This window comes from Oryx dammah, unplaced genomic scaffold (assembly GCF_014754425.2).
Source record: "Oryx dammah isolate SB20612 unplaced genomic scaffold, SCBI_Odam_1.1 HiC_scaffold_8, whole genome shotgun sequence".
NCBI lineage: Eukaryota > Metazoa > Chordata > Mammalia > Artiodactyla > Bovidae > Oryx > Oryx dammah.
In genome coordinates, this window is record NW_024070192.1 from 18,461,375 (window position 1) to 18,485,133 (window position 23,759).

A 23,759-nucleotide genomic window follows, 5' to 3' on the forward strand; every position below is an offset into this window, starting at 1 on the left:
AGGGACAGTAGCTTCCTCACACTCAAACAAGAAGCAGCAGCTTTTTGTCACTATCTTAAAAAAACAAAAGAAAACAACATTTCCAACTACACATTATGATACATAACTTTGAAAGCAGTATGTTCATCTGTATACCATCTAAAATTACTCCATGTACACTAGGAATTGAAGTGTCACACTTTGGTTAATGCATTCCAGGCACAGCAGGGATTTTATATGAACTAGTGCTGGGATACTGGCAACCCAGGGAAAGCCTGGGGCCAAGTGGAGAATGTGTAGCTAGGATTATGCCTTGTCACCAGCCTGGCTGGGATTGTGGAATGCTAAGGCTCTGCTTGGAGGCACAGGGCAGAAAACTGGGAGCAAGGGGGGAATAAATTGGGAGAGGGGGAGTAGGTAGGTTCCCTTATGCTCTGGGTCCATAGCCCATAGCTCTTGGGCCCATAGCCCAAGTCTAGACTCCTGACCTCACCAGAGACACAGGAGATGTAAAACAAGCCAGTCAGTTTCCAAGTGGGAAGAGTGCCAGCCATGATTTTGGCTGCCTAAGGAACGAAAAATCAATAATAATCATTATGATTCATGTTCACTCTGTTTTATTCCAAAGCACTTTACCGAAAGTGCTCCTTGGCCCAGCCAAGAAGTTCAGGGCCAGGAGCTGGGATACCTGGACACTAGATCTGTGTGTGGAAGACTTGGAACTTTCTTGGCGTCTAAGTTTCTCCCATTGTAAATGTTGCAAGTGACATTGTGGAGTATTTTACAGTTGTACATACATCATCTTACTCAACCCTTCAACCCCTGGTGAGAAAAGCAGAGAACATAGGACTGCTATTCTAATTTTTTTTTTTTAAATCAAAATTTTATTGTCTACATATATATAAATCTTCCCCCCAAAGATGCTATTCTCTCATTTCCCCATCTTCTTCTTCAACACCCCTGATATAAAGGACATTATTACACCTTGGTAGAACTTCACCCAGATGTCCAAACAATGCTCCACTATGTATTCTTCTGTGTTTGCAAGCTGCATGTTCATATAGCCATCTACAGACACCAGGTAGCCTTTGTACTTCATTCCCCATTTAAGCTTCACCATTACTGGCCTTCCTGTTAATCCGTTGAGGAAAGGTTTGGGGTTGAGGGGCAAACTCGTGACTACTGCTGCAGTAGTGGGGGAATGCTGCAGGATACTCGCCGCGGATGCAATTGTCGTGCGACCCTCGGGACTGAAGTAACCACACAGCTGCTATTCTAACTTTATAGACAAGAAAACTGGGATCAGATGAAGGTAAGACATTTAATCAAACTCACACTGTTAAGGTGGGAAAGCCCAGAGGCTGGAAACCCGGGACTTCTGACTCCAAACCCTTTGATGTTTCGAAGTCAAAACAAGAAAGTCATTCCCTGCAGGTTCAAAGTTGGAGAAGGAAATGGCAACCCACTCCAGTATTCTTGCCTGGAGAATCCCAGAGTCGGAGGAGCCTGGTGGGCTGCCATCTATGGGGTCACGCAGAGTCGGACACGACTGAAGCGACTTAGCAGCAGCAGCAGCAGGTTCTAAGTACAGTGTGACATGGCTTGGTCCTTCACAAAATGCCCTCTGTAGGTTCCAAGGGCAGAACTGGGTTTGTGGGGAGGGGGAAGGGGGAGTAAAAAATAATACCAAATGATGAATCAAAAGTAAAGAGATAGCCTGCGATGAGGGGCCCTGAAGCTTAAGCTTCATTAGCATCAAGGTAAATCGGCCCCTCCTACCCACTAAAAAATCCGGACACACCAGATCTTGACAAGATTTTCCTCCCGGTTTGTGAAACGTGGCAGATGTGGGCTGTGGAAGTCCTGGGAAAGGACTCTCAGTTCTCCCAGGAGACAAGAGAAATTACAGCAACAGCGAGGCCGTGGTGTGAGGATGGAGAAGGCTGTGTGACAGGGGAAAGAGTCCAAAGGGGCCGGCGGCCCAGCTGGCAGTGCCGCTATGGTAGGCTGGCATCCCTAGAGCCGGGGGCGATGGCGCCGCCCCGGAGCGATGGCCCAAACCGTAGGCTCGCCTGATGGAAGCAGGCGTTCTTCAGACCGTCTTCTGGCTTCCTGCGTCCAGATGAACCTTTCTCGGTGGAGGAGAGGCAGAGACAGACAACCGCAGCCGACGGCAGTGGGAGGGTAGATGGTGGTCGCGCCTAGGCCTTTCTTTCTCCGGCCCGCAGGATGGTGGAGAGCGGAGGCCTACGGGAAGCCTGCCCCGCTGCGGCTCTGGCGGCGAGGCCGGGGTGCCAGGCTCCCCTCGCGGCTCCCCACCGCCGCCGAGGGGAGGAGGGGCAGGGGGAGAAGAGCCCGCGGCCTGCTTTCCCAGGGCTGGCCAAGCCTTTTTGACAAGCTGATAGCGTGCCGGGGATTGGCTGGTCCGGGCGTGACGCCGGTTAACAACAAAGGTGGAGTTGGAAGAAATTAGATTAAAGGGGGGGTGGGGTGGAAATTAAAGGGGGAGCAGGCTGGAGACTGGAGGCAGAGACCGAAGGGGAGATGCGCGAAGCGCGGTCTCGCGGCTCCGCTTCGCCCCGGAATCCCCTTCGCCTAAACCCACCGGGATTTTTGCTCTCAACCGACTCCCGCGGCCCAGCTACCGAAGCAGGGGTGGGACGGATGGTTGCTGCTTCTTGAAAAATGCCCCCAACTCTCACCCTGACACCCCTTTACTATGGCCCGGGGGGAGAACTCTTTGCTCGGACTCCTCGGATCCTAAACTCGGAGGAGGTGAGGGGCATTGAGAATAGCGAGAGGTTCGCTCTAAAACCCGGAAGGCCCTCGCGGGGCACCGAGAACGGACGAGGCGGGGCACTCCCCCGGTTTTCCAATGTGTTGCAAACCTAAGAGCTTTTCTTGCTTGCCTTTTTTTTTTTTTTTTTTTGGTAACCCCCCCCCCCCCCTTTCTCTCCCCCCACCCTGCTTTGGCTCCAGGGTTGCAAAAGCAAAGAGCAATAAAAAAAAAAAAAAAAAAAGAAAGAAAGAAACCCGCGCATACACTCAGACACACACCAGTGGCGACAGGGGAGAGTTGGAAAGACGCAGGAGAGAAGCAGGAGGCAGCGGGGAGGGAGCAATGGGAGCGGGAAGCCGGCAGGTTCCCTCGCAAATCCCCCTCCGGCCCCACGTCGCCTCGCCGGCCTCGGCAGGGGAGCGAGGAGCCGGGCGAGCAGATGGAGGAGTGGAGCTCGCTCTAGGCAGCAGGCTTGGCCGGAGAATGGAGGAGCCGCCAAGCGATCGGCTGATTGGAAGAGAAACGCAGAGCGATGGAGGCGGGGGTAGGAGGACGATTTCTCTGCGGGGACTGGCGGCGGCGTATACGCCCGGGTCGGGCGCTGCAGAGCTTGGCTAGCTTTCAACCCGCGCTCGCCGGCTCCAGCCCCACGCGCCCCCACCCCCAGCCCTCCCGGCGGCTCCGCAGGTGAGTGCGAGCTGGGGGCAAAAAGACTCGAAAGTCTCAACACGCCCGCCCTGCCAAAAAGAGAAAAAAAAAAAGAAAAGCATTTTTCCTTTTCTTTTTTTTTTTTATTTTCGTGCAGCCCCCAGCACGGTGGGAGGGAAGGGGTGAGGCTGAGTCGCCCGGAGGAGGCGGAGGGGCCAGGCGAGGCCGGGGTGGCCCGGGAGGCGGTGGCGGCGGCGCCGAGGCGGCTCTGACGGGCTAGCGCTCGGAGCGGCGCTGCGCTGCGCCGAGGCGGGCGGGCGGGCGGGCGGAGCGGGGCGGGCGGAGCGCGGCGCGTGGGGCTCGCCATTAGCCGTCGCTCCGCTTCGCCATCTCGGGCTTTGTCTGGCGGCTTGCTGCCCCGGCGTCGGCTGCGGCGGAGCTGCGGCTCAGCTCTTCGGCCCGCCGCACCCTTAAGGTGCCCTTGGCCCGTGCTCCCATTCACACGCTCGGTAAGTGAGCCCCGGCGCCGCGGATTTCGGGGGAGAGGGGTTTCTGCGAGTGGCGGCGGCGCCGATCTCCATGCGCCCGGGCAGGCCTGGGGAGCCATGCCGGGCTGGATTGAACCAGCTCCCACAGAGGCTCCTCCGCCGACTCGTCGCTTTATCGCCGTTTGCGGGATTTAAAGAGCAAAGGAGATTTTTTTTCTTCTGTTTTAATTTGCAAAGAGGACATTTTTTAGGGATTTTTTTTTTTTTTCAAGTTTCGTGTGTGTGCTGCTTAGCAAGGCAGGCTCCGAAGCCTGGCACGGCGATTGGCTTGCGTGCGCCCCAAGCCGGTGGCTACGCTCCGGGGATAAGGGTGGGCGCGAAACGCCCGCTCCAGGAGGCGGGCGAGTGAGCGGGTGAGGGCTGGAGTGGAAGCCCGAATCTGAGCTGGGGGAGAGAGCTCTGGAGCCGGGCTGCAAACACCCCCGGAGCCTCTCCAGCTGCCGGGGGGCCCTCCGGCACCCTCTCTGCGGTCGCGCCTGGCGCCCTCCCTCCTGCGCCGGCCGAGCCTGCTAGTTCCCCCGCGGGTCTGGCGAGGTCGCTCTCGGCGCCCGCCCGCCTCGGCTCCGAGCCCCGCCGCCATCCGGGCGGCTGCGTGTCTCCCTGCCCCGACCCCCCCTCCCCGGCGGCGGCGGCAGCAGCAGCCGCCGCCGCCGCCACCACCACCACCACCAGCAGCACTACCCCCCTCCCCTCCTTCCTTCCCTCCGCCTCGGCCGCCCGGGTCCCCCCAGCTCCCGCCCCTCCTCCCAGCTGCCCCCCGCGGAGCCCGCCCGGGCAGGCTGTGGGAGGGAGCGGAGCCGGCGAGGCGGGCGGGCTGGCGCTCGCTCCCCGGGGGTCGGTGTGCGCTCTACGGGGAAGGACGCGCTCGCTGCCCCGCTTCTCCCGCCCCCCCTCCCGCTCCTCCTCCTCCCTTCTCCCTCCTCCTCCCCGCTCCGGCGGCGGAGGCTGCGGCGGCGGCGGGGGGTGTGCGAGCTGAGGCCGGGGCCGGCGGGCGGGCGGCGGGCGGGCTGCCTGCAGGCGGAGGGCGCTGTGCTTTGTGCTTTTCGCCGCGAGGAGCAGCAGGCAGCAGCCACAGCCGCAGCCGCCGCCGCCACAGCAGCAGCCGCCGCCCCAGCGCCGCCGCCGCCGCGCCCGGAGGAGGAGCCGCTGCCGCCGCGGGAGGGAGCTGCGGCTGTGCCCGGCCGAGCGGGGGAGGGCGCCGCCGCTCAGAGCCGGGGAGGGAGCCGCCGGAGCGGGAAGCCCGGAGGCCGCGCTGCGCCGGGTAACCGAGGCGGCTGAGGACGCGCGCCGGGTCGGGGCCGGGGCCAGGCGGCGGGGAGCGAGCCGTGGGTGCGGTGGACGCGTGGAGGAGACCCGGGGCGACTTCCAGGCAGAGAACTGGGCGAGAGAGAACCAGGGCAAATGGAGAGGACGCCGAGAGCCGGGGGAGGGGAGGGCAGGAAGCGAGGCCCAAGCCGAGCCCCGGCCGCGGGCGGAGGAGCCCGCGCTTCTCCGAGCCGGCAGGCGCAGTTCTCGCCGGCCGCCGGAGGGGGCGGCGGGGCCGGTGAGCGCTGCTCTCCCGCCTCCCGGCCGCCGTCCTCCCGCCCTCTCCTTGGCTCGGCTCCCCGGAGGCCCGGGCGGGGGCGCCGGCGGGGCTGGGCCGCAGGCTCGGGGGAGGAGGCGGCGGTTCCCGCCGTGGTCGCGCCTCTGCGCCGGGCTCCTCCGTGCGCGTCGGGGTGGCTGGGCGGTGGCGGCGCCTCTGGCCGGGGTGGGTGGCTCGGGGGCGGGGGGCAGGCCAGGCCGCTTCTCTCCGGCTGCTTGCCCGCCCAGGCGGGCGGGGACGGCGTCGGGAGCCTGAGGGGGAGGGCGTCGGGAATCCGGATCCGGTCCCCGGGGGCGGTGCGGCCGCTGCGCTCCGGGGCTGGCGGCGGCTGCGCTGCGTCCGGGTCCCCGCCGGGTTGCGGAGGCGGGGGGAACCGGCCGGGGGGAGCGGGAGGAGGAGACTGAGGCGCGTGCCCGCTTCCGCGACCGCGCGCGCCCTTTACCCGCCCTTCCTCCTCCCCCGCCCTCCAGCCTGGGGCCTCCCCGGGGCGGGGCGCACAGAAGAGGAGGAGTTTTTTTTTTTTTTTTTTGGCTGGGGTGGGGGAAGGAGGGCGGAGGGCGGGCGCTCGCGGCGCGCTGGAGCGCGGAGCAGTGTCTCGCGTGGGCAGCGGAGGGCGCACGCCTATGAACGGAGCTGTAGAGGCTGTAGGGGCTGGGGGTGGGGTTAGGAGGTAGAGGAGTGCACTCTCACCCCCACCAACTCATCAAGTCTTCTGGAGTCTTGGCTGGGTCTGTCTGAGAGTGTGGGGTTATGTCCCCCTCCCCTTTCGGGGAGGGAGTGATAGACAGTCCCCCACTTCTCAGCCCGCCTGAGAGGGGACTGGTGTCTCTTCTAAAGGGTGAGGTGGCTTTGACCCCGGCTTGCCTGGCCAGCACGACCGAGGAAGTGGCTGGACGGCTGGAGAATGAACGGAGAAGCCGACTGCCCCACAGACCTGGAAATGGCCGCCCCTAAAGGCCAAGGTAGGAGCCCCAGCCTCAGCCCTCTTTAACTTAAACCCTCCATCATCACGTAGGTATGCGAGGTCCACTCCCCTTCTAAAGGTTTTCTCCCATCGGGGTTCTCTGAACTGAAATGGGAGGAAGGCGCTTGAGTGTCAAACACCCCTCACACTGGGTGTTTGGCTAAACCCAAATTATTTGGCTCTGAACCTGCAAATTGTATTTTTCACACTCCATTCCCCCTGCCCCCAGGTTAGAGAGGGAGGAGGAGGCCTGTTTAAGTCTTCCCTCTGGGGTTCCCAGTCACCCCGAGTGTGTCCTCAGCAGTGTCCTGGAATGGGAGGAGAGACAAGGGATATGGGAGCAAGGGGGAGATGAGAGGGGTTGGGAAAGCTTTTCAGGGTTTTTTTTTTTTTTAATTGTTATTAAGAGGGCATAGTTTTTGGTGAGGCAGGTTGGAGAGAAAGGGTGTTTTGATGGCTGGAGACCTCAAACACACTTAATTATACTCTGCCCCATCCAGTGGGGATCCAGTTGTAGGGTGGCAGGGTGGGTAGGATGAATCTGAGCATCTGGCAATGCCTGTGGGGCACTGGGAGGAGAGAGGATTATGGGTTCATGTGACCCTCCTGCAAAAACCCTGACCCAGGTGACCAGATGTGAATGCAAGTCAAGAGCCCTTTTGACTCCTAGCCATGGCTGGCTATCACCCTAGCTCACCTTCCCCAGTAGTCCCCTCCAGAGAGCCCTTAATGGAGCTGCCTTTCAGTGGCTGGAAATGGCTGGTCCAGACTCCTTTTTTTTTTCTTTTTTTTTGCTTCCATGGGGAATTGGGCTGGGAAGACAACTCAGAATTCTAGGGTGGGGGGCCCTCCCTGGAGCAGAGCTCACCCTTTGCCCACTTGCTGGCTTTGCCTCATAGCTGCCTTGTATGGCTCTACCATTGTTTTACTTGCTCCAAAGTCTCCTTTGGTCCTTTCTGAGAGAGAGGGTAGGGTGGTGGAATACTCATATCTCTAATGTTAGTCTCCAGCTATGCTGGAGCAAAACATTGCCGTGGGTTCTCCTTGCGGCCCACACCCCTGCCTCAGTCTGCACCTTTAGGGTAGCCATGTAGAGCTGGGACTGAATTTAGCTTCACGTTTAGGTGTGTGGCCCCTTTGTTTCCCTTTCTTCTGCAGTAAGCTAGCTGTTCTCCAACAGGGTCCCAAATCACTGTGGCTTCCTTCCCCTCCCCCCTTCCCTACAATAAATTGTAACCCATGGCAGGTTGGCACGTTAGAAATGATAATAGCTTTGAAGTAAGCCAAACTTGAGCCCAAGTCTGGTTTTCCAGGTGTGATGTTGTCTGGACTGGAGTCCCTGCTCTAATCTATACGGCCACAGCTTTTCCTTAGGGCCAGGCCATGCGTTGTCTGTGTCTTCAGATGGAGATAACCATCTGAAGGGTCTGAGAGGCTCCGGGAAGGAAGGGTTGAGTGCTTAAGGACCGGGGAACAGATGCGGGCTAGCATGAGCCAGGCATAATGGCCTTTCTTACCCTTCCCAGACCGCTGGTCCCAGGAAGACATGTTGACTTTGCTGGAATGCATGAAGAACAACATTCCATCCAATGACAGCTCCAAGTTCAAAACCACCGAGTCACATATGGACTGGGAAAAAGTAGCATTTAAAGACTTTTCTGGAGACATGTGCAAGCTGAAATGGGTGGAGATTTCTAACGAGGTAATGGATTCCCCCTCCCTCCCCAACACATTCGAACACACATCTCCACCTACCCTTGCTTCAGCCTTCTTGGTGGGGGAGATGAAACAGAAGTCTATAAACAGGAAGGAAAGAGACCAGGCGAGGTCCTCGTGTGGTCGCCCCTGTGCATTTCGGGAGTTGGCACGGTTGACAGCACTGGCCAAGACTTCTCAGTTCTACTTTCTAAGCTATGTGGCCTTGAATATTTACCGTCTTAGAGCATCTGTCACCTGAGCTGTTCTGGGGATTGAATGAGGTGCTGACATGGACAACCATTTCGAGGTCAGGTGGTCGCCTTCTTGCTCTCCTACGATGTGTACTGACTGCCCAGACCTCTGCAGTAAACATGGGCCAGTGCCTGGGTATCAGCACAGCCTGAGCTGTGTTGCTCTCGACCCCAGCCCTTCTCCTTTGATATCTTCAATCTAGTGGAAAGTAGAGAAGGCCTGTTGGAAAACGAGGGTATGCTCCTAGGTGGCATTCCCCTCTTTGGCACTTCCCCTTATCCTCACCTCCTTTCTTCCTCCAGGTGAGAAAGTTCCGTACATTGACAGAATTGATCCTCGATGCTCAGGAACACGTTAAAAATCCTTACAAAGGCAAAAAACTCAAGGTGAGTTTCCAGGTGGAGGAACACGAGAGTTCAGAAAAGCAAGGCTCAAAGAACAGTGTCTCACCTAGACTGTGTCTTGTCCCTCCTTCCAGAAACATCCGGACTTCCCAAAGAAGCCCCTGACCCCTTACTTTCGCTTCTTCATGGAGAAGCGGGCCAAGTATGCTAAACTCCACCCAGAGATGAGTAACCTGGACCTGACCAAGATTCTGTCCAAGAAATACAAGGAACTGCCGGAGAAGAAGAAGGTGGGGGGCGGGGGGCTAAGGTGCGGAGGGAAGAGGTGGGGAGAAGCTGGTATGGTGTAGGTTATCTGGCTGGTGGGGGGAGGGGGGCAGCAAGGGTTTAGACCGAGGGATCTGGCATCAGGGGCGTGGGTGGGTCAGCAGAGTAGAGGAGGGCCTTGGGGAGCGCACCTGATCATCGCCCCCCGGGCCCACACACCCTCAGGTGTTGGCACTGCTACAGATGTAACCACGACCAAGACAGACACCGTAACACACATGTCCGCTTTCACACACATGTCCTCACTGTTAGGCTTGCACAGCCATTCACGTCTGACGTTTCCCCACGTGGTCTCACTTGATGCTCATAGAGGTAACTCCAGGAGACTGAGTGGTCTGGATTTTGCGGTCAGAGGAACTGGGGTGCAGGAGGGCGTCGTGTCCCAGGACCATGGTTTAGTGCCTGGGCTCCCTGCCTAGCCCTCTTCTCTAGGCAGGTAACGAGCGTGTCCCCAGGTTCCATGGACCTCCTCCCCCTTACACACATTGTCCTTTGTGGCCCCGTGCTGTCCCAGATCGTCAAGCCCACTAACCTTGGGTAGAGGCTGCCCCAGCCTCCCAGGCAGGGGTGGACATGGTCAACACAGTGAGGTTGTGTGGTCCCTGGGAGAAACAGGCAGCACAGCATCGGAGGAGCCTGCAGGTAGGACAAGAGTGAGAGGCGGTGGGCAGAGAGAGACGCACAGAGGAGATACTGCGCGGTGAGATGGAGCCAGGGAGAGATGCTAGCGAGGGGCAGCAGAAGAGACAAGAAGGCACACTTGCTGGAGAGGAGACAGTTGTAGGCAGCCGGCTCTTGGGAGGGCACCAGCCCTGGGAGCAGCCCTTGTCCCAGTTTGTACACCCTGGCTTTGGGCTCACATGGCCTGGTCTTGCACCCAAAAAAAGGAGCTCGCTTGACTGGGTCGATCCAGCTGTCTGCAGCTGCTGCCTGAACCAAGCCGGAGTATGAATCGCTGGAGCTATTCTTGACCCCTCCGATGGGGCTATTGCAGAGCTGACTGTATACACAATGCCCAGACATTCCCATGGGGTGAGAGGGAGAGGCAGAGGGTCTCAGGACCAGGGCGGGACAGAGGAAACTCCGAGGTACAGTGGACAGGGTGCTGGCCTAGGGGACACAGTGAGCCTGTTTCCCTGAGCTGCCACTGCATCACCGTGCATGTGCCCTTTGGTAAATCATTTCCATCCTCTGGGCCTGGTCTTGATCTGAGGCGTGGAGGTTGAGCCTGATCTGGGTGGTGCCTTCTGGCTCTGAAAGCTGCTATTTCTGTGAGAGGAGAGCTGAGACTGGGGCGAAGGAGGCAGGGCTCTGCTCTCGGTTTTTTTGTGGAAACCTCAGAGGGAAGCAGAACTGCCTCGCTTCTCGCACCTGATGAGAGGCAGAGGTTGGGCTCAAGTAGCATGTGTCCCTGGCCTCCTCCAGCGCTATTCTGGTTGTGAATCTGGGAAGAAGAGGGAGAAAGGAAAGAGGGACGTTGAACTGGGGCCAGGAGGGGAAGTAGACGAGGAAGGGAAAGAGAGAGGCTGGAAAAGAAGTCCAAGAGGGAGGGGTGCAGGGAGGCAGGAAGGATGCAGGGATAGAGATGGGATGGTGGGAAGGGGGGACCAGGGTGAGAGAAGGAAGGAGCTGGGGGAGGGAGGGCGCAGGGAGCCAAAAACCTGGAAGAAGGGATCGGAGGCAGGGAAAGTGGTCATGACTGAGGGTTGTGGCAGGGATGGTGTCAGGATCGCCAAGGACAACCAGGGACCCAAAGATAGCGGATTGGAGGTCGGGGGAAATCCAGCTTCAGAAGACAAGAATTCACTCTGGGCTGCGGTCAGTTAAGTCTCTCTCCTCAGTGCCTTAGAAGTGGGACTCAGCCTGCCCCCGGCCCTGTGGGCCACCTGAGAGGGCACACTAGTATTAGCTGCCACAGACAGAGGAGGTGCGAGCGACAGGCAAGGCCTATGCCCTCCCTGACTCCCTCCCTGGGGGTTTCCTTGGTGTTGGGGAAAGGCAGAGGGGGACTCTCTCGGGGAATCCCAGCGCTGTCACTGCTTAGTGAATGACTGGGTAATGCCATGTGGCCACCCCGCCTCCACCCCCATCCTGGGACTCTCCCTTTCTTAAAGTGAGGGGATGGGATGTGTTCTGGGAGACCCCTGTAGTTCCTAGTGTCTGGACTACAGAGTCCCCCCCGCCCCCCGCGAACCCACTGGAAGGCAGGCCACCATCTTCCCTTCCTCCCCTCCCCCCCCCCCCCCACTCATGACATTCTCCATACACATCACTGACAGGGAGGCAAAATAGCTAGCAAGGAGGACTTGGTGGGGTTTGTGGCTCAGCTCTTGGGTCATGGATGACCCCATCGCCTCCTCCCCCCAGATGAAATATATTCAGGACTTCCAGAGGGAGAAACAGGAGTTTGAGCGAAACCTCGCCCGATTCAGGTAAGGCAGTGGAGCCCAGAGGAGGCCACAGGGTGCTGGGTGTGGCAGGAGAGGGGATTAGAGCCTGGCGCTCACCACCCATGAGGCATGGAAGATGGATGGGTCACTTGTTGACCATAGTGGTTCACGCTCAGGGGCAGAGACTGGCAGCTAACCACTGGTCCACTAGGCCCCAGCTGATGGGCTGAGGAGCCTTAGCGAGTGGGGCAGCTAGCCAGGGTCTGCCCTGGCAGGACCGCCCTTCCCAACCACTGACTGTCGCTCCCCGTGCCCTGGCTAGGGAGGATCACCCAGACCTAATCCAGAATGCCAAGAAGTCGGACATCCCCGAGAAGCCCAAAACCCCCCAGCAGCTGTGGTACACCCACGAGAAGAAGGTGTATCTCAAAGTGCGGCCAGATGTGAGTGTCCGGCCAAGGGGTGGCGGGGAGGGCGCACGGTGGTGGCAAGGGGGGAGCCGCGGCAGGTCGGCCGGGCACGGTGCAGGGGAGCAGGAGAGGAGGCCCCTCCCCAGGGGTGGGCTGCATGGACAGGGCCTGGGCCAGCTGGCGTGTGCGTGCGTGCGTGTGCGTGTTGTGAGCCTGTCCCCTCGCACCCAGGCGGGACCCTCCGCCTCTCTGCCTTCCCCTCCTGGCCCGTGGGGGACACTCTTGTGACCTCCTATGGCCTGAGGGGGCGGGGGCCTCTGTGTCCCCCTCCCCTTCCCCTCCCCCCTCCCCCTGGCTGCCTGTGTGTGTCTGACGGCTTTTGGTTTGCAGGCCACTACGAAGGAGGTGAAGGACTCCCTGGGGAAGCAGTGGTCTCAGCTCTCGGACAAAAAGAGGCTGAAATGGATTCATAAGGCCCTGGAGCAGCGGAAGGAGTACGAGGTTAGGCTTCCGCTGCGCTCCTCCCCGTCCGGCTCTTCACGAGCCTCTGCCCTCTGACTCTGCGGCCTCCGCGTTCTGCGGGAGGCAGTCACTGCCCATCCCGTCACTGAGGGAGGGGCCTTCTGGGCCCCTCACCTCTGCCCCTACCTTCCCTGCCCCCCCCGCCCCCCCCCAACATGAGATCTCAGGCTAGGGCAGGGCAGGGCACCACGTCTCTTGTGACACAGCAGATGCACGGCCACCCCCCAGCTTGGCTCCCTGCCTCCCTTCCCCAGCGGCTCTCCCCCACCCCCCGGCCCCGGCTAACCCCACACCCCGTTGCCCTCCATCCCCCCAACCTCACTCTGCAGGAGATTATGCGTGACTACATCCAGAAGCACCCCGAGCTCAACATCAGTGAGGAGGGGATCACCAAGTCCACCCTCACCAAGGCTGAACGCCAGCTCAAGGACAAGTTTGATGGGCGACCCACCAAGCCACCTCCGTGAGCGCTGCCCTGCTCTGGGGTTGGGGGGTGGGGAGTGAGCCGGCAGGCAGCTAGGGAGCCGGGCTGATGAAGGACCTCGGCCCAGGCTCTGGAAGTAAGGAGGCCGCTGCCCTGGGCCTCCCTGGTCACTCACAGGCATGCTCTTCCCTTACTGCCGGTTGTGACAGGAACAGCTACTCACTGTACTGCGCAGAGCTGATGGCCAACATGAAGGACGTGCCCAGCACAGAGCGCATGGTGCTATGCAGCCAGCAGTGGAAGCTGCTCTCCCAGAAGGAGAAAGACGCCTATCACAAGAAGTGCGACCAGGTGCGCCGGGGCAGGGGCCAGCCCTGGAGTGGCGGGACGCCCGGAGAACCTTGGGGTTTTGAAGCATGAAGTCTGACCCTGGGCCCTTGCTTTACACGCGGTGTTGTGCTTGGTTTAGTGTCTGTGCTGATTAAGGCAGGGTCCTGGGCCTCCTGCCTACCAGGTGTGGAGGGAGACTGGGCCCTGGCCAGGCTCTGGACGGTCTGCTGAGAGGCTACTGTTGGTCCCTGGAGCATAGGAGGTCTCCAGTGAGGCTGCCCCCTGACTGACCTTGACTCCCCTTCCTTTCCCAGAAAAAGAAGGATTATGAGGTGGACCTGCTCCGTTTTCTAGAGGTGAGTGTTCCTTTGGGGAGGGCAGTGGGCAGAGAGAGGCCAGGGAGTGGTTGGTGAGCAAGGCCCCCAGGACAACAGACACAGCCTGGGGACTACATATTCAACCCTATGCTGCCCCCTCTTTTTCCCTGATCAGAGCCTGCCTGAAGAGGAGCAGCAGCGGGTCCTGGGGGAAGAGAAGATGTTGAACATCAACAAGAAGCAAGCCACCAGCCCAGCCTCCAAGAAGCCCTCCCAGGATGCGGGCAAGGTGGGCAGGGGGCATGACCAAGCAGCAGGTGGGGTGGAGGGGAAGAGGCGGGGCTCCCTGTGAGCACCCCGTGGACGCCGACCCTCTTTGCACATCTACAAGGGCGGCTCGGAGAAGCCCAAGAGGCCCGTGTCAGCCATGTTCATCTTCTCGGAAGAGAAGCGGCGGCAGCTGCAGGAGGAGCGGCCCGAGCTCTCAGAGAGCGAGCTGACCCGCCTGCTGGCCCGCATGTGGAATGACCTGTCGGAGAAGAAAAAGGTCAGGCTTGCCAGACCAGAAGGGGCTGCCAGGCAGAGTCTGGGCCGCTTCTCCCCCAGGGGCTAGCTGCACTTCCTCACCCTGCCCCGGGTGTGTGTGTGAGGTGTGAGCCACACAGCGGCCTGAGCGCAGATGGTGGGGCTGGGAACCTAGCTAGCCGGAAGGCGGGAAGCTGTCAGCTGTGGGCTGTGGGCTCCCTGGGGAGCCGGGCCGCTGGGCGGCTTGAGCCCCTGGCTGGAGACATCTGCACCAGCCCACGCCTCCGCTTGCCCCACCCCACCCATTGGTGGCGGGGAGAACCTTCCATTGCAGGATGGGCCGTGCGCGCCCCCTGGGGGTGGCCGGAAGGCTGACGCCTCTGCTGTCCCTCCGCAGGCCAAGTACAAGGCCCGGGAGGCGGCGCTGAAGGCCCAGTCGGAGAGGAAGCCAGGCAAGTTGCCGGAGTCGCCCAAGAGAGCAGAGGAGATCTGGCAACAGAGTGTCATCGGCGACTACCTGGCCCGCTTCAAGGTAGCAGGCAATGGGAAAGGGGTCTTTTTCCTTTCTTTCTTTCTGCATAAGTAGTTGCTTTATCATTAATCTCTTCGGAAAGGAGTTGTTCTGCTACTGCCCACACAGTGGGCAGCCCCAGGTGACCCCTCCCACTTCTGACACCCTTCTTTGTCCCCAGAATGACCGGGAGAAGGCCTTGAAAGCCATGGAGATGACTTGGAACAACATGGAAAAGAAGGAGAAACTGATGTGGATTAAGAAGGCAGCCGAAGACCAAAAGCGATACGAGGTGGGAAAGGGGCTTCTGGTTAGCTCTGTGGGACAGGATAGAGCTGGGGCCACCTCCTCCCACTTAAAACTCAGGAACATCCTCTCGGGTGGGTGGCTTTCCTTACTGCATGGAGCCAGAAGTCCCGGCTTGGGTTGTGTGACCCTGAATAAGTCTTTTAACTTCCTTCTCTGAGCCTCAGTCATGCATCAGTAAAATGAGAGTGAGGATACCAATCATGTGAGTGCAATTATGAAACCACTTTCAGACGGCAGGACCTACATGACGAAGGCGTGAGTGGTTAGGAAATTGCTCCCTATCTGTGCCTTAGTTTCTCCTCCTGCCTGGCACTTAAAAGGAGAGTCAGCTAGGGACTGCAGGTATGGGGCAGGAGAGAGGATAGTGACCTTTCTGGGTGTCCTCACAGAGAGAGCTCAGTGAGAGGCGGGCACCCCCGGCTGCTGCAAACTCCTCCAAGAAGATGAAGTTCCAGGGAGAACCCAAGAAACCTCCGATGTGAGTCTGGGGGCCAGAGTCCCTCCTCGGGGTGGGGAGGGTCGGGTGGAGGGGCTGCTTGGTTGGTGTCCTGACCCTCCCTGTGACACCCACCCCTCCCAGGAATGGTTATCAGAAGTTCTCCCAGGAGCTGCTGTCCAATGGGCAACTGAACCACCTGCCGCTGAAGGAGCGCATGGTGGAGATTGGCAGCCGCTGGCACCGCATCTCCCAGAGCCAGAAGGAGCACTACAAGAAGCAGGCCGAGGAGCAGCAGAAACAGTACAAAGTGAACCTGGACCTATGGGTCAAGGTGAGAGGGCAGGGGACCCTAGGAAGCATCATGCTGGCTGGTCTGCATTCATGATTTCATTCAGCGTCCCAGCAGTCCTTCAGGGTAATGGTTACTATCAGAGATAAGGAAACTGAGGCTCAGAGAGGTGAAGTAACTTACCCCAGGTCACACAGCCAGGGAGTAGGAAGATCCAAGTCAGACTGACTTTTCCTCCCTCCAGCCGGGACCAGGGGATGTCTCCAAGACTCTGGCTCAGCCTCTAGCCTCTGAGCTCCCCTTCTGTGCCTTGCTTGAGCAGTCAGATCTGTAAAGTGGGGAGAGTCACCAGTGTCCTCCCCAGCCACCCAGGTGGGTTGGCCAAGGACCCAGGGGGAATAGCAGGGGTTAAGGGTTCCAGACATTTGGTGAGCCCCAGATTGCCTTGGCAGTGGCTCTGGGCTTGACTTCTGGGGTAGTCTTCCGGGGGCGCTTCTCTGAGTTGAGGAAGGCCCTGACTCTGGAGCCTCCATTTGGGTAGAGCACAGGACAGACAGGAAAGCAAACATTCTTAGGATGGGGTAGCTTAGAAAAGGCTTTGGGGCATGTTAAGCAGAAATACTAAGCTGTGTTCTCAGGTCCTTAGGGTTCTCTGCAGAGACCCAAGGAGACTGGGATGGGTGCAGGTGGCATGATGGTCAGAGCTGAGCCCACTGCCTGGTGCTTGACCAGTGTGCTCAGTCAGCAGTAGTTTGGGTCATGTTCCCGCCCTCACCTCCTCCTCTGTCTCCCCCAGAGTCTGTCTCCCCAGGAACGTGCAGCGTATAAAGAGTACATCTCTAATGTGAGTCTGGGAGCAGGGTGCTGTGGGGATAAGGAGGGAACTTGTGGTGGGGGTGGGGGCTAGGGGGTTGCTCCCTGGTGGCTCAGACGGTAAAGAATCCGCCTGTAGTTTGGGAGATCTGGGTTTGATCCCTGTTGGGAAGATCCCCTGGAGAAGGCAGTGGCTACCCACTCCATTATTCTGGACTGGAGAATCCCATGGACAGAGGAGACCAAGTCCATGGGGTCACAAAGAGTTGGACACGACTTTCACTTTCGGGGGGAGCAGTGCAGAACTCCTGGCTACTCCCTTTGCTCATGTCCCCATCCCCTCCTACAGAAACGTAAGAACATGACCAAGCTGCGAGGCCCGAACCCCAAGTCCAGTCGGACTGCCCTGCAATCTAAGTCGGTAAGGAGGCCCTCCCAGAAGTGGGGGGCTGGGTGGGGGGATTTGAGGTGCCTGGTGTGGCATGGCAGGGACCACTGATGTGCTTCCATCCCTCCCAGGAGTCTGAGGATGATGATGAAGAGGATGAGGATGAAGACGAGGAGGATGAGGAGGAGGAAGACGATGAGAACGGGGACTCCTCTGAGGATGGCGGAGACTCCTCCGAGTCCAGCAGCGAGGATGAGAGCGAGGATGGGGATGAGGTGGGGTGGGTGGGGCATGGTGGGCGGGGGGCGGGGGGTGGGGGGGGCGCTGCCAGGACGGCCCCTCGGTGACCACACTTTCCTTGTCGCCCAGAACGAGGAGGACGATGAGGACGAGGACGACGACGAGGATGACGACGAGGATGAGGACAACGAGTCCGAGGGCAGCAGCTCCAGCTCCTCCTCCTCGGGGGACTCCTCGGACTCTGACTCCAACTGAGGCTCAGCCCCACCCGGGGCTCCCTTCTCCAGCTGAACACCTTTGTTTCTCCCCCATGTTTTGTCCCCTGCCCCTTGGCCTCCCCCACTTTCTTTCTTTCTTTTTTTTTTTTTTTTTTAAACAAAACAAAACACGGTGGGGGGTAGGCGCTGGAGGCGCCCAGGCCAGAACTCTGCGGCCTCAGAGACATCAGCCCTGGGGGGCCCTCCAGGGAGCGTACCCATCAGACTGAGCCACCACCGGACTGGTCCAGCCCACCCCCTCTTCTGCACTTGCGGTTTCCGGCATGGACAATGGACCTGGGAGTGGGTCGGGGTTCCCAAAGAGTTCAGTGAGGCCCCCTACACCTGCAGCCCAACCCAAGGGAGGGTGGAAGCTTGAGGAAGACCCCTTCCTTTCCAGAGGGGCTTGCAGCCTGGATCCCTGCATTGGAACTGGAGGCAGGGAACATGGGAGAAGAGGGTGGGCGCCTATGAAGAAATAGGCCTTGCCCCATGGCCCTCTTCTTCCCTGCCCCCTGCGGGAAGGAGCTGCCTGGACCCACTCACGGGGGCGGGGAGGAGGGGGCAGAAGTGTTTTTTATATATGTGTATATATTTTTTTTTTAAGCTCTGAGCTGTCAACGAGACGTTTCCTACCGATCTCGGCTGCCGTCTCTGTTGTCATTTCTGGGAGAGGGAGGGTTTAGAGGGTAGGTTTGGGGCTTTTTTACAACAGTCTTGACGTGTATGGAAAAGTGTGTGTGTGTGCGCGTGTGTGCGTGTGTGTATGCGTGTGGCCTGTACATAGCATGGGTGCACCTGTGGATGTGTGCAAAGGCACGTGTATTTGTGCGTGTAAGAGAAGGTAAAAGGGTTGTGAGGGCTATGGAGACACTGACCCTGGTGGGGATAGGTTGGGGTGGCCCTTTTCTCCATATCTTCTGCTTTGCCTGATCTCTGATTCAGTTCGGGTGTACTGAAGCCACTGGTGCTTCCTCTGCTGGTCTCCCTCAGCCAGGGCCATTGGCGCTATGGCAAGTCTCCAGTATCCATCAGGACAGTGGGGAGGGGGACAGACTAGGTGAACCTTAAATATTTTATTTGGCGGGAACGGTGTCTCCAGCTCATCTGAGGGGTCACCCAGCCGCTGTCAGCTCTGAACCTGAGCTTCAGGAGATGTGTTGGAAGCTCTTAGACACCCTTCCTGCCTGCCCCCCATATCCTCCAGCTACCCCACCCCCATTTCCTTTGATTTCTCAGGTCAGCTCCCTTCCCCACCCCATCTCCCCAAACCCACAGCTGAGGGAAAGGTCTGCAAAAGCTGCTTTGACAGCTGTCCTAACCCTTCCCAGCCATCCCCCAGATTTTGGAACCCTGATTCCTAGACTCTCAAAAAGCCAAGCCACCTAGTCTCTGTGGGTTTAATTTTTGTTGTTGCTTTTGATCAAAGTTTTTTTAAACAATCATGTCAGTGACCTATTTAATTGGGGGTTTGTGCTTTTCCACCCTCCCCCTCTGAAAGGCAAGAGGAAGAACTCTTGTCTAGCAGGTGTGGTGGGAAAGGTGGGTCCTGCTCACAGAGGAAGGTAGATAATCTGCTTTGCCTCGGATGTGGTGCTGGGGGTGGGAGGAGCTAGTGGGGGACACTCCCTACTCCCCACTCCCCTTTCTTCGTCCTGCTCCTGGAATTAGGTACAGGGCTTCATAGGTTCTATTTCTTCCCAAGAGCCCCTGCAGAGAGCCCCATTTCCCTGTTCCAGTGCCCCTGCGCCGCCGTTGTGTTTTAGTGGAATGTGTTTTTCATTTAAAACAACTTTGGGGCACTTTTTTTTCCTGTTTTAAAAATTGAAAAATTCTTACAGTACAAACATAGCTGTGGGGGTGGGGGTGTGGGTGCTGTAAGAGGTCACTCTGAGTGCATTTTGGCACTGGGATGGGATGACTGGGGTGGGAGAACCCCTGCTCTCCCCCCCCCCCACCCCGTTTTTTCTAATATTTAAGAAGTGTTTTTGTAGGTTTCAACAACAACCACAACTTGAATTTGTATCATGGGAAGTGGGAGGGAATGGCTTAGAGGTGTCTGCCTAAGCTTAAGGCCAACTGTGGAAGTTTTGTTTTCCCTTTTTTTGTATAATAAAGTAAAAATACAAAGATTTGACTGCTGTCTGATCACTGGACTCAGTGAAATGGGAGTGGTGGCAGAGGTGACCCAACAGGCTCAGTGTGGTAAGACCCTTGAAGGCAACTTGTTTGCCTCTTCTTTCTAGAACCATCTTCCTCATTCCTGAAGGCTCCACAGCAACCTATTTTCACATTGTTTTGTGCTACTGTTCTTGCACGTTCTCATTCAGTTTGTTAACTTAAGTAGTCAGACCATTAAGGACTGAGAATTTGGAAAACAAATTTTCTCCCAGCATGCATTGCCTTGAAAAATGAAGGTGATGAACCATTAGGGTCAGGGGTTCACCCTGGTCATGCAAGGGCTAATCATTGGGAGTTGGGGTAACCTTGAGCCCTCAGCCTCATCAGGATGAGAAAAGACTTTCCTAAAGGACCCAGACCTCTGATGGGAAGTGGGCTGGGCCAAGATGACTCACTCTCTGAGGTTAAGGAAGACATCCTTCCCTCCACAGGCCTCGGCTGGGTTCCCAGAACCACCAAGGGATAAAGACCCAGGCCCACTGAAGACTTCTCCCTTCACCCCACACCCCTGTTTCACTCTTTGCCAAACTTCCGAAAAGCTCCTTGCCCCTCATGGCCTCCTGCTTCCTCACCTTCCATTCACGATTCCCCTGAGGGGAATATGTTCATCATTACACCCAGTGGATGGACACTCTTGACTTCTTGGTCTCCTCTACTGGCATTGGCTCCTCCTCCTCATTCTATCATAGGTGTTCAAGTCACTCTATGAACTTCCAGTTGTCACCCATAGTAACCATTCCAAAAAGTGGCCTCTATAAAGATGTCTCTTCAAAGCTGCAGACCAGTACAGACTTCAGTGTATCCTCTGGGATGTCTTACAGGTACCTCAAGACCCCAGATGAGCACTAAACATCTACTCATTAGTATCAGCCTTAACTCTACTCCCTGTTTCATCTCTCAGTGAAGAGAGGTGAAATTTGCTTACCGAGACCTGTTTGTTCTACTTCTTGTATCTCTCAAATCTGTCAGCCTGCTTACATCCCCATCCTATTCAAGGCCATCACCATTGCTCATCCTCTGCAAAAACCTAGAACTCATCTTCCTGCTTGCAGTCTTGCCCCCTACAGTCCATTCTGCACACAGCAACCAGAGCTATCATTTAAAAACAAATCTGGTAACTTCTGCACTTACAACTTGCCTTGTCTCACCATGACCCTACAAGACCTGGCCTCTGTTTTCCCTCTCCCTTCTCTCACTCCACTCTCCCTATTCACTCACAAGGATCCAACCAAGTGTTCTGTCTTTTGCTCCTCAAACATACCTACCACAAGATCTTTGCACTTGTTCTCTCTGCCCCAAATGCCATTCCTCCAACACTACAGATAGCTTGGCTTTTTCAGCCTTGACTTAGGCTCAAATGTCACCTCACAAGCCTTGCCTGACCAACCTCTCTAGAGAGGCCTTCTCCTACACCCCCTTGTTTCTGTATTTGTTTACCTGTTCATTGTCTATCTCCCCAGACCAACACATTCAGTTTGAGATATGCTGGAGTTATGGTGGGATTAGCTGGTGGAGACAACTTATGTGTTCATTCATTATAGTAATCCCAGCACCTATTCCCAGGTGGCTCAGTGGTAAAAAAAAAAAAAAAAAAATCTGCCTGCCAATACAAGAGATGCAGCAGATACAGGTTTGACCCCTGGGTCAGGATGATCCCCTGGAGGAGGAAATGGCGACCACTCCAGGATTCTTGCCTTGACAGAGGACCATGGCGAACTATAGTCTGTGGGGTCACAAAGAGCTGGACACGACTGAGTGACTGAGCATACATAGCATACATTTGACAATCAAGAAAGATTCATTAGGGGACTTTCCTAGAGGTCCAGTGGTTAAGACTTCCAACACAGGGGGCCTGGTTCAATCCCTGATCAGGGAACTAGATCCCACATGCTGCAACAAAGATTTCAAATGCTGCAACTAAAAGGTCCCACATGCCACAACTAAGACCTAGTGTAGGCAAATAAATAAAAATACTTAAAAGATAAAAAAGATTCTTATTCCCAGCCAAAGGAATAAGAACGGCCCACAATAATGTCATATATATATATATATATATGTATTATAAATAGCCTTTTACCCAACTCTAACTGCACAAACCATCCCAGACTTAAACACACCACACTCTCTTCTCAGGCCTCTACACATTCTGCCTATATACATAACTGTTCCCTAGAATGCTCCTCTTAACCTCTCTTTCTAGTTAATTCAAGGCTCCACTTGAAAGATCTCTTCCTCTAGGGAGCCTGCCCTGACGTTCTGACAAAAAGATTTCTACCCGTTTGTTTCTTTGGCTGCTTGAATGCCTCCACATTCAACCTCTTTTCTACATCAGGCTTTGCTGGGCAGTAAGCTCCACTAAGACAAGGTCTGTGTGTCTCTCTGGCTCGCTGCTGTAACCCCAAGGCTTCACCCAGAGCCTGGACCAATGTAGTCCTTAGTGTTTATTGACCGGTGCTAACTGTGGAGACCGGGCACGTGCCCAAAGAGGTCACCACCACAGAGCCACTCAGGCCAAGTGCCAAATGAAGAGTACAATCCAGTTTTAAAGGAGTTTGTTGTGAGGGTGGCCTGGGTGGAGAAGTGAGAAAGGATTTAGGTAAACAGGGAGGAGACAGGAAGGCTTCCTGGGCATATGTAAATTCCTTACGGCAGGGTATATTGGACATTTTCTGAGACCAAGAAACAGATCAGTATCGGCGGAGTGGAGGATTTGTGACTCACACTAAGACACTTGAAGTACTGGCCTCCTACTTGGCTCTAGACTCAAATTCAAACTTCTGAGCGTCTCCACCAGCTAATCCCACAATATAACTCCCAACGAATCTCAAACTCAAACAGGAGAACTCATCATTCCCCTGTATCCTCATATCATCTTTCCAGAGTTCCCCGTCTTGGTTAACGATGTCTTCAAGCTCTCTCCTTCACACCACACATCTCAAGCTATGACAAAAACCTACTACTTTTAAGCTATCCACACTCCCCACTCCAGAGCCTCTGCTTAAGTCTGGTCAAACAGCTCCCCTTGAGGACTCCTGACAGCCTGTAGGGTTAAATCCCACTAACTTCTGAGCACACCTTTAGTCCTGTGTGGTCCGTTCTGCTTACTTCATGCGACTTCCTCACCAATTCGTTTCAGCCAGTGCAAGAAACCTTTCCTGAGAAACTCTTTTACATTATTTGATTCCTCCTCCTAGTCACCTCTGTCCCCTATGGTTTTTTTTTTTTTTTTTTTTTTTTTGCCACACCACACAGTGTATTTGATCTTAGTTCCCCAACCCTGTAAGTATCAAACCTGTGGCCCCTGCAGTGCAAGCACACTTAACCCCTGGTTGGCCAGGGAAGTTCCTAGTTCTCTTATTTTTATCACACTGTTGGGCAATCACTTTCCTACAGGTCTGTCTACCCGACAAATTGTGAACTTCTTGAGGAAGTGTGTCTTATATTTGCATTAACACAAAAAAATAGCTAAGATTCACCAAACACTTACATTCAACCAAGTTGCTCATGTACTGACTTGTTAATTCCCACAACCTAATGAGATAATTACTGTCATCATACTCAGTGACAAGAGAGGAAACCGAGGCAACAGAGAGTTCATTTGCTCAAGTTCATTTGTCAAGTCTACAGATTTGAATTCAGACGGTTCCTGGTCTTAACCACTTAGAACTATGGCCTTAATAAATGCTTGCCGAAGATTAAAGAGTCAATAGTGGTCCCAAAGTATATGATTTAACGCTTTCTTCATTTAAACTCATCTTCTGGGGGAAGAGGGCTGTCATACACCCGTTCCAGGACTCCATAGAGTAACCGAAACGGCAGAGCCAGTCTAGGCATCTACTGCGGCTGGGAAAGGCCCTTTGCTCCAGAAGAGGGACTGTGAGAGCGCGCGGATATGGGTACACACAGGGGAGAAGAACTGGGTCGGAGGAAGGGTCTGGCCATTGCCTGGTAGGCTGCGTAGAGGAGAGGTGGGGGGTCCAGCGCGGGTTCCGGAAGCAGGAAAGGCGAGCAGGTGTGGGATCTAAATTAGGATGAGGGCGGGGAGGGCGCTCGGCTCAGAATGGCACAGCTCAGCCTCCGCTCTCAGCGGAGGACCCTCATCTAGGGCGTCTGTTGGTTCTGAGGCCCGGAGTGGGCTGAAACCAGCCCAGAAACACGGGGAACCGAGGCTCGGACGAGGCCCCTCGGTTTTCTGCCCTGAGGTGATAACTGCGTCCCACTTCAACTCTGGCTTCTTCACATAAGTAAACTCCGGGGTGGTGGCGCTGGGGGAAAAAGAGCCGGGAGCCCGGA

General features: G+C 56.5%; 1 protein-coding gene across 8 annotated transcripts; it reads left to right on the forward strand.

Moving 5' to 3' along the window:
- Positions 1-1,136: 1,136 nt before the first annotated feature.
- UBTF (upstream binding transcription factor) lies at positions 1,137-19,417 on the forward strand. 8 transcript variants are annotated; one of them, XM_040245170.1, is made up of 21 exons: positions 1,137-3,445; positions 6,374-6,498; positions 8,027-8,202; positions 8,753-8,836; positions 8,929-9,084; positions 11,489-11,553; positions 11,834-11,954; positions 12,312-12,422; positions 12,773-12,906; positions 13,077-13,218; positions 13,512-13,553; positions 13,690-13,803; positions 13,906-14,061; positions 14,437-14,571; positions 14,732-14,842; positions 15,249-15,337; positions 15,440-15,629; positions 16,384-16,431; positions 16,750-16,821; positions 16,920-17,063; positions 17,158-17,924. In XM_040245170.1, the coding sequence occupies exons 2-21, from the start codon at positions 6,441-6,443 to the stop codon at positions 17,281-17,283; spliced, it is 2,274 nt and encodes a 757-aa protein (XP_040101104.1). In that variant the 5' UTR covers positions 1,137-3,445; positions 6,374-6,440; the 3' UTR covers positions 17,284-17,924. The 8 variants fall into 8 exon arrangements, with proteins under 8 accessions (XP_040101104.1, XP_040101109.1, XP_040101106.1 ...); XM_040245172.1 differs by having other exon boundaries at positions 2,502-2,754; XM_040245168.1 differs by lacking the exon at positions 1,137-3,445 and adding an exon at positions 3,734-3,915 and having other exon boundaries at positions 17,158-19,417.
- Positions 19,418-23,759: the final 4,342 nt, after the last annotated feature.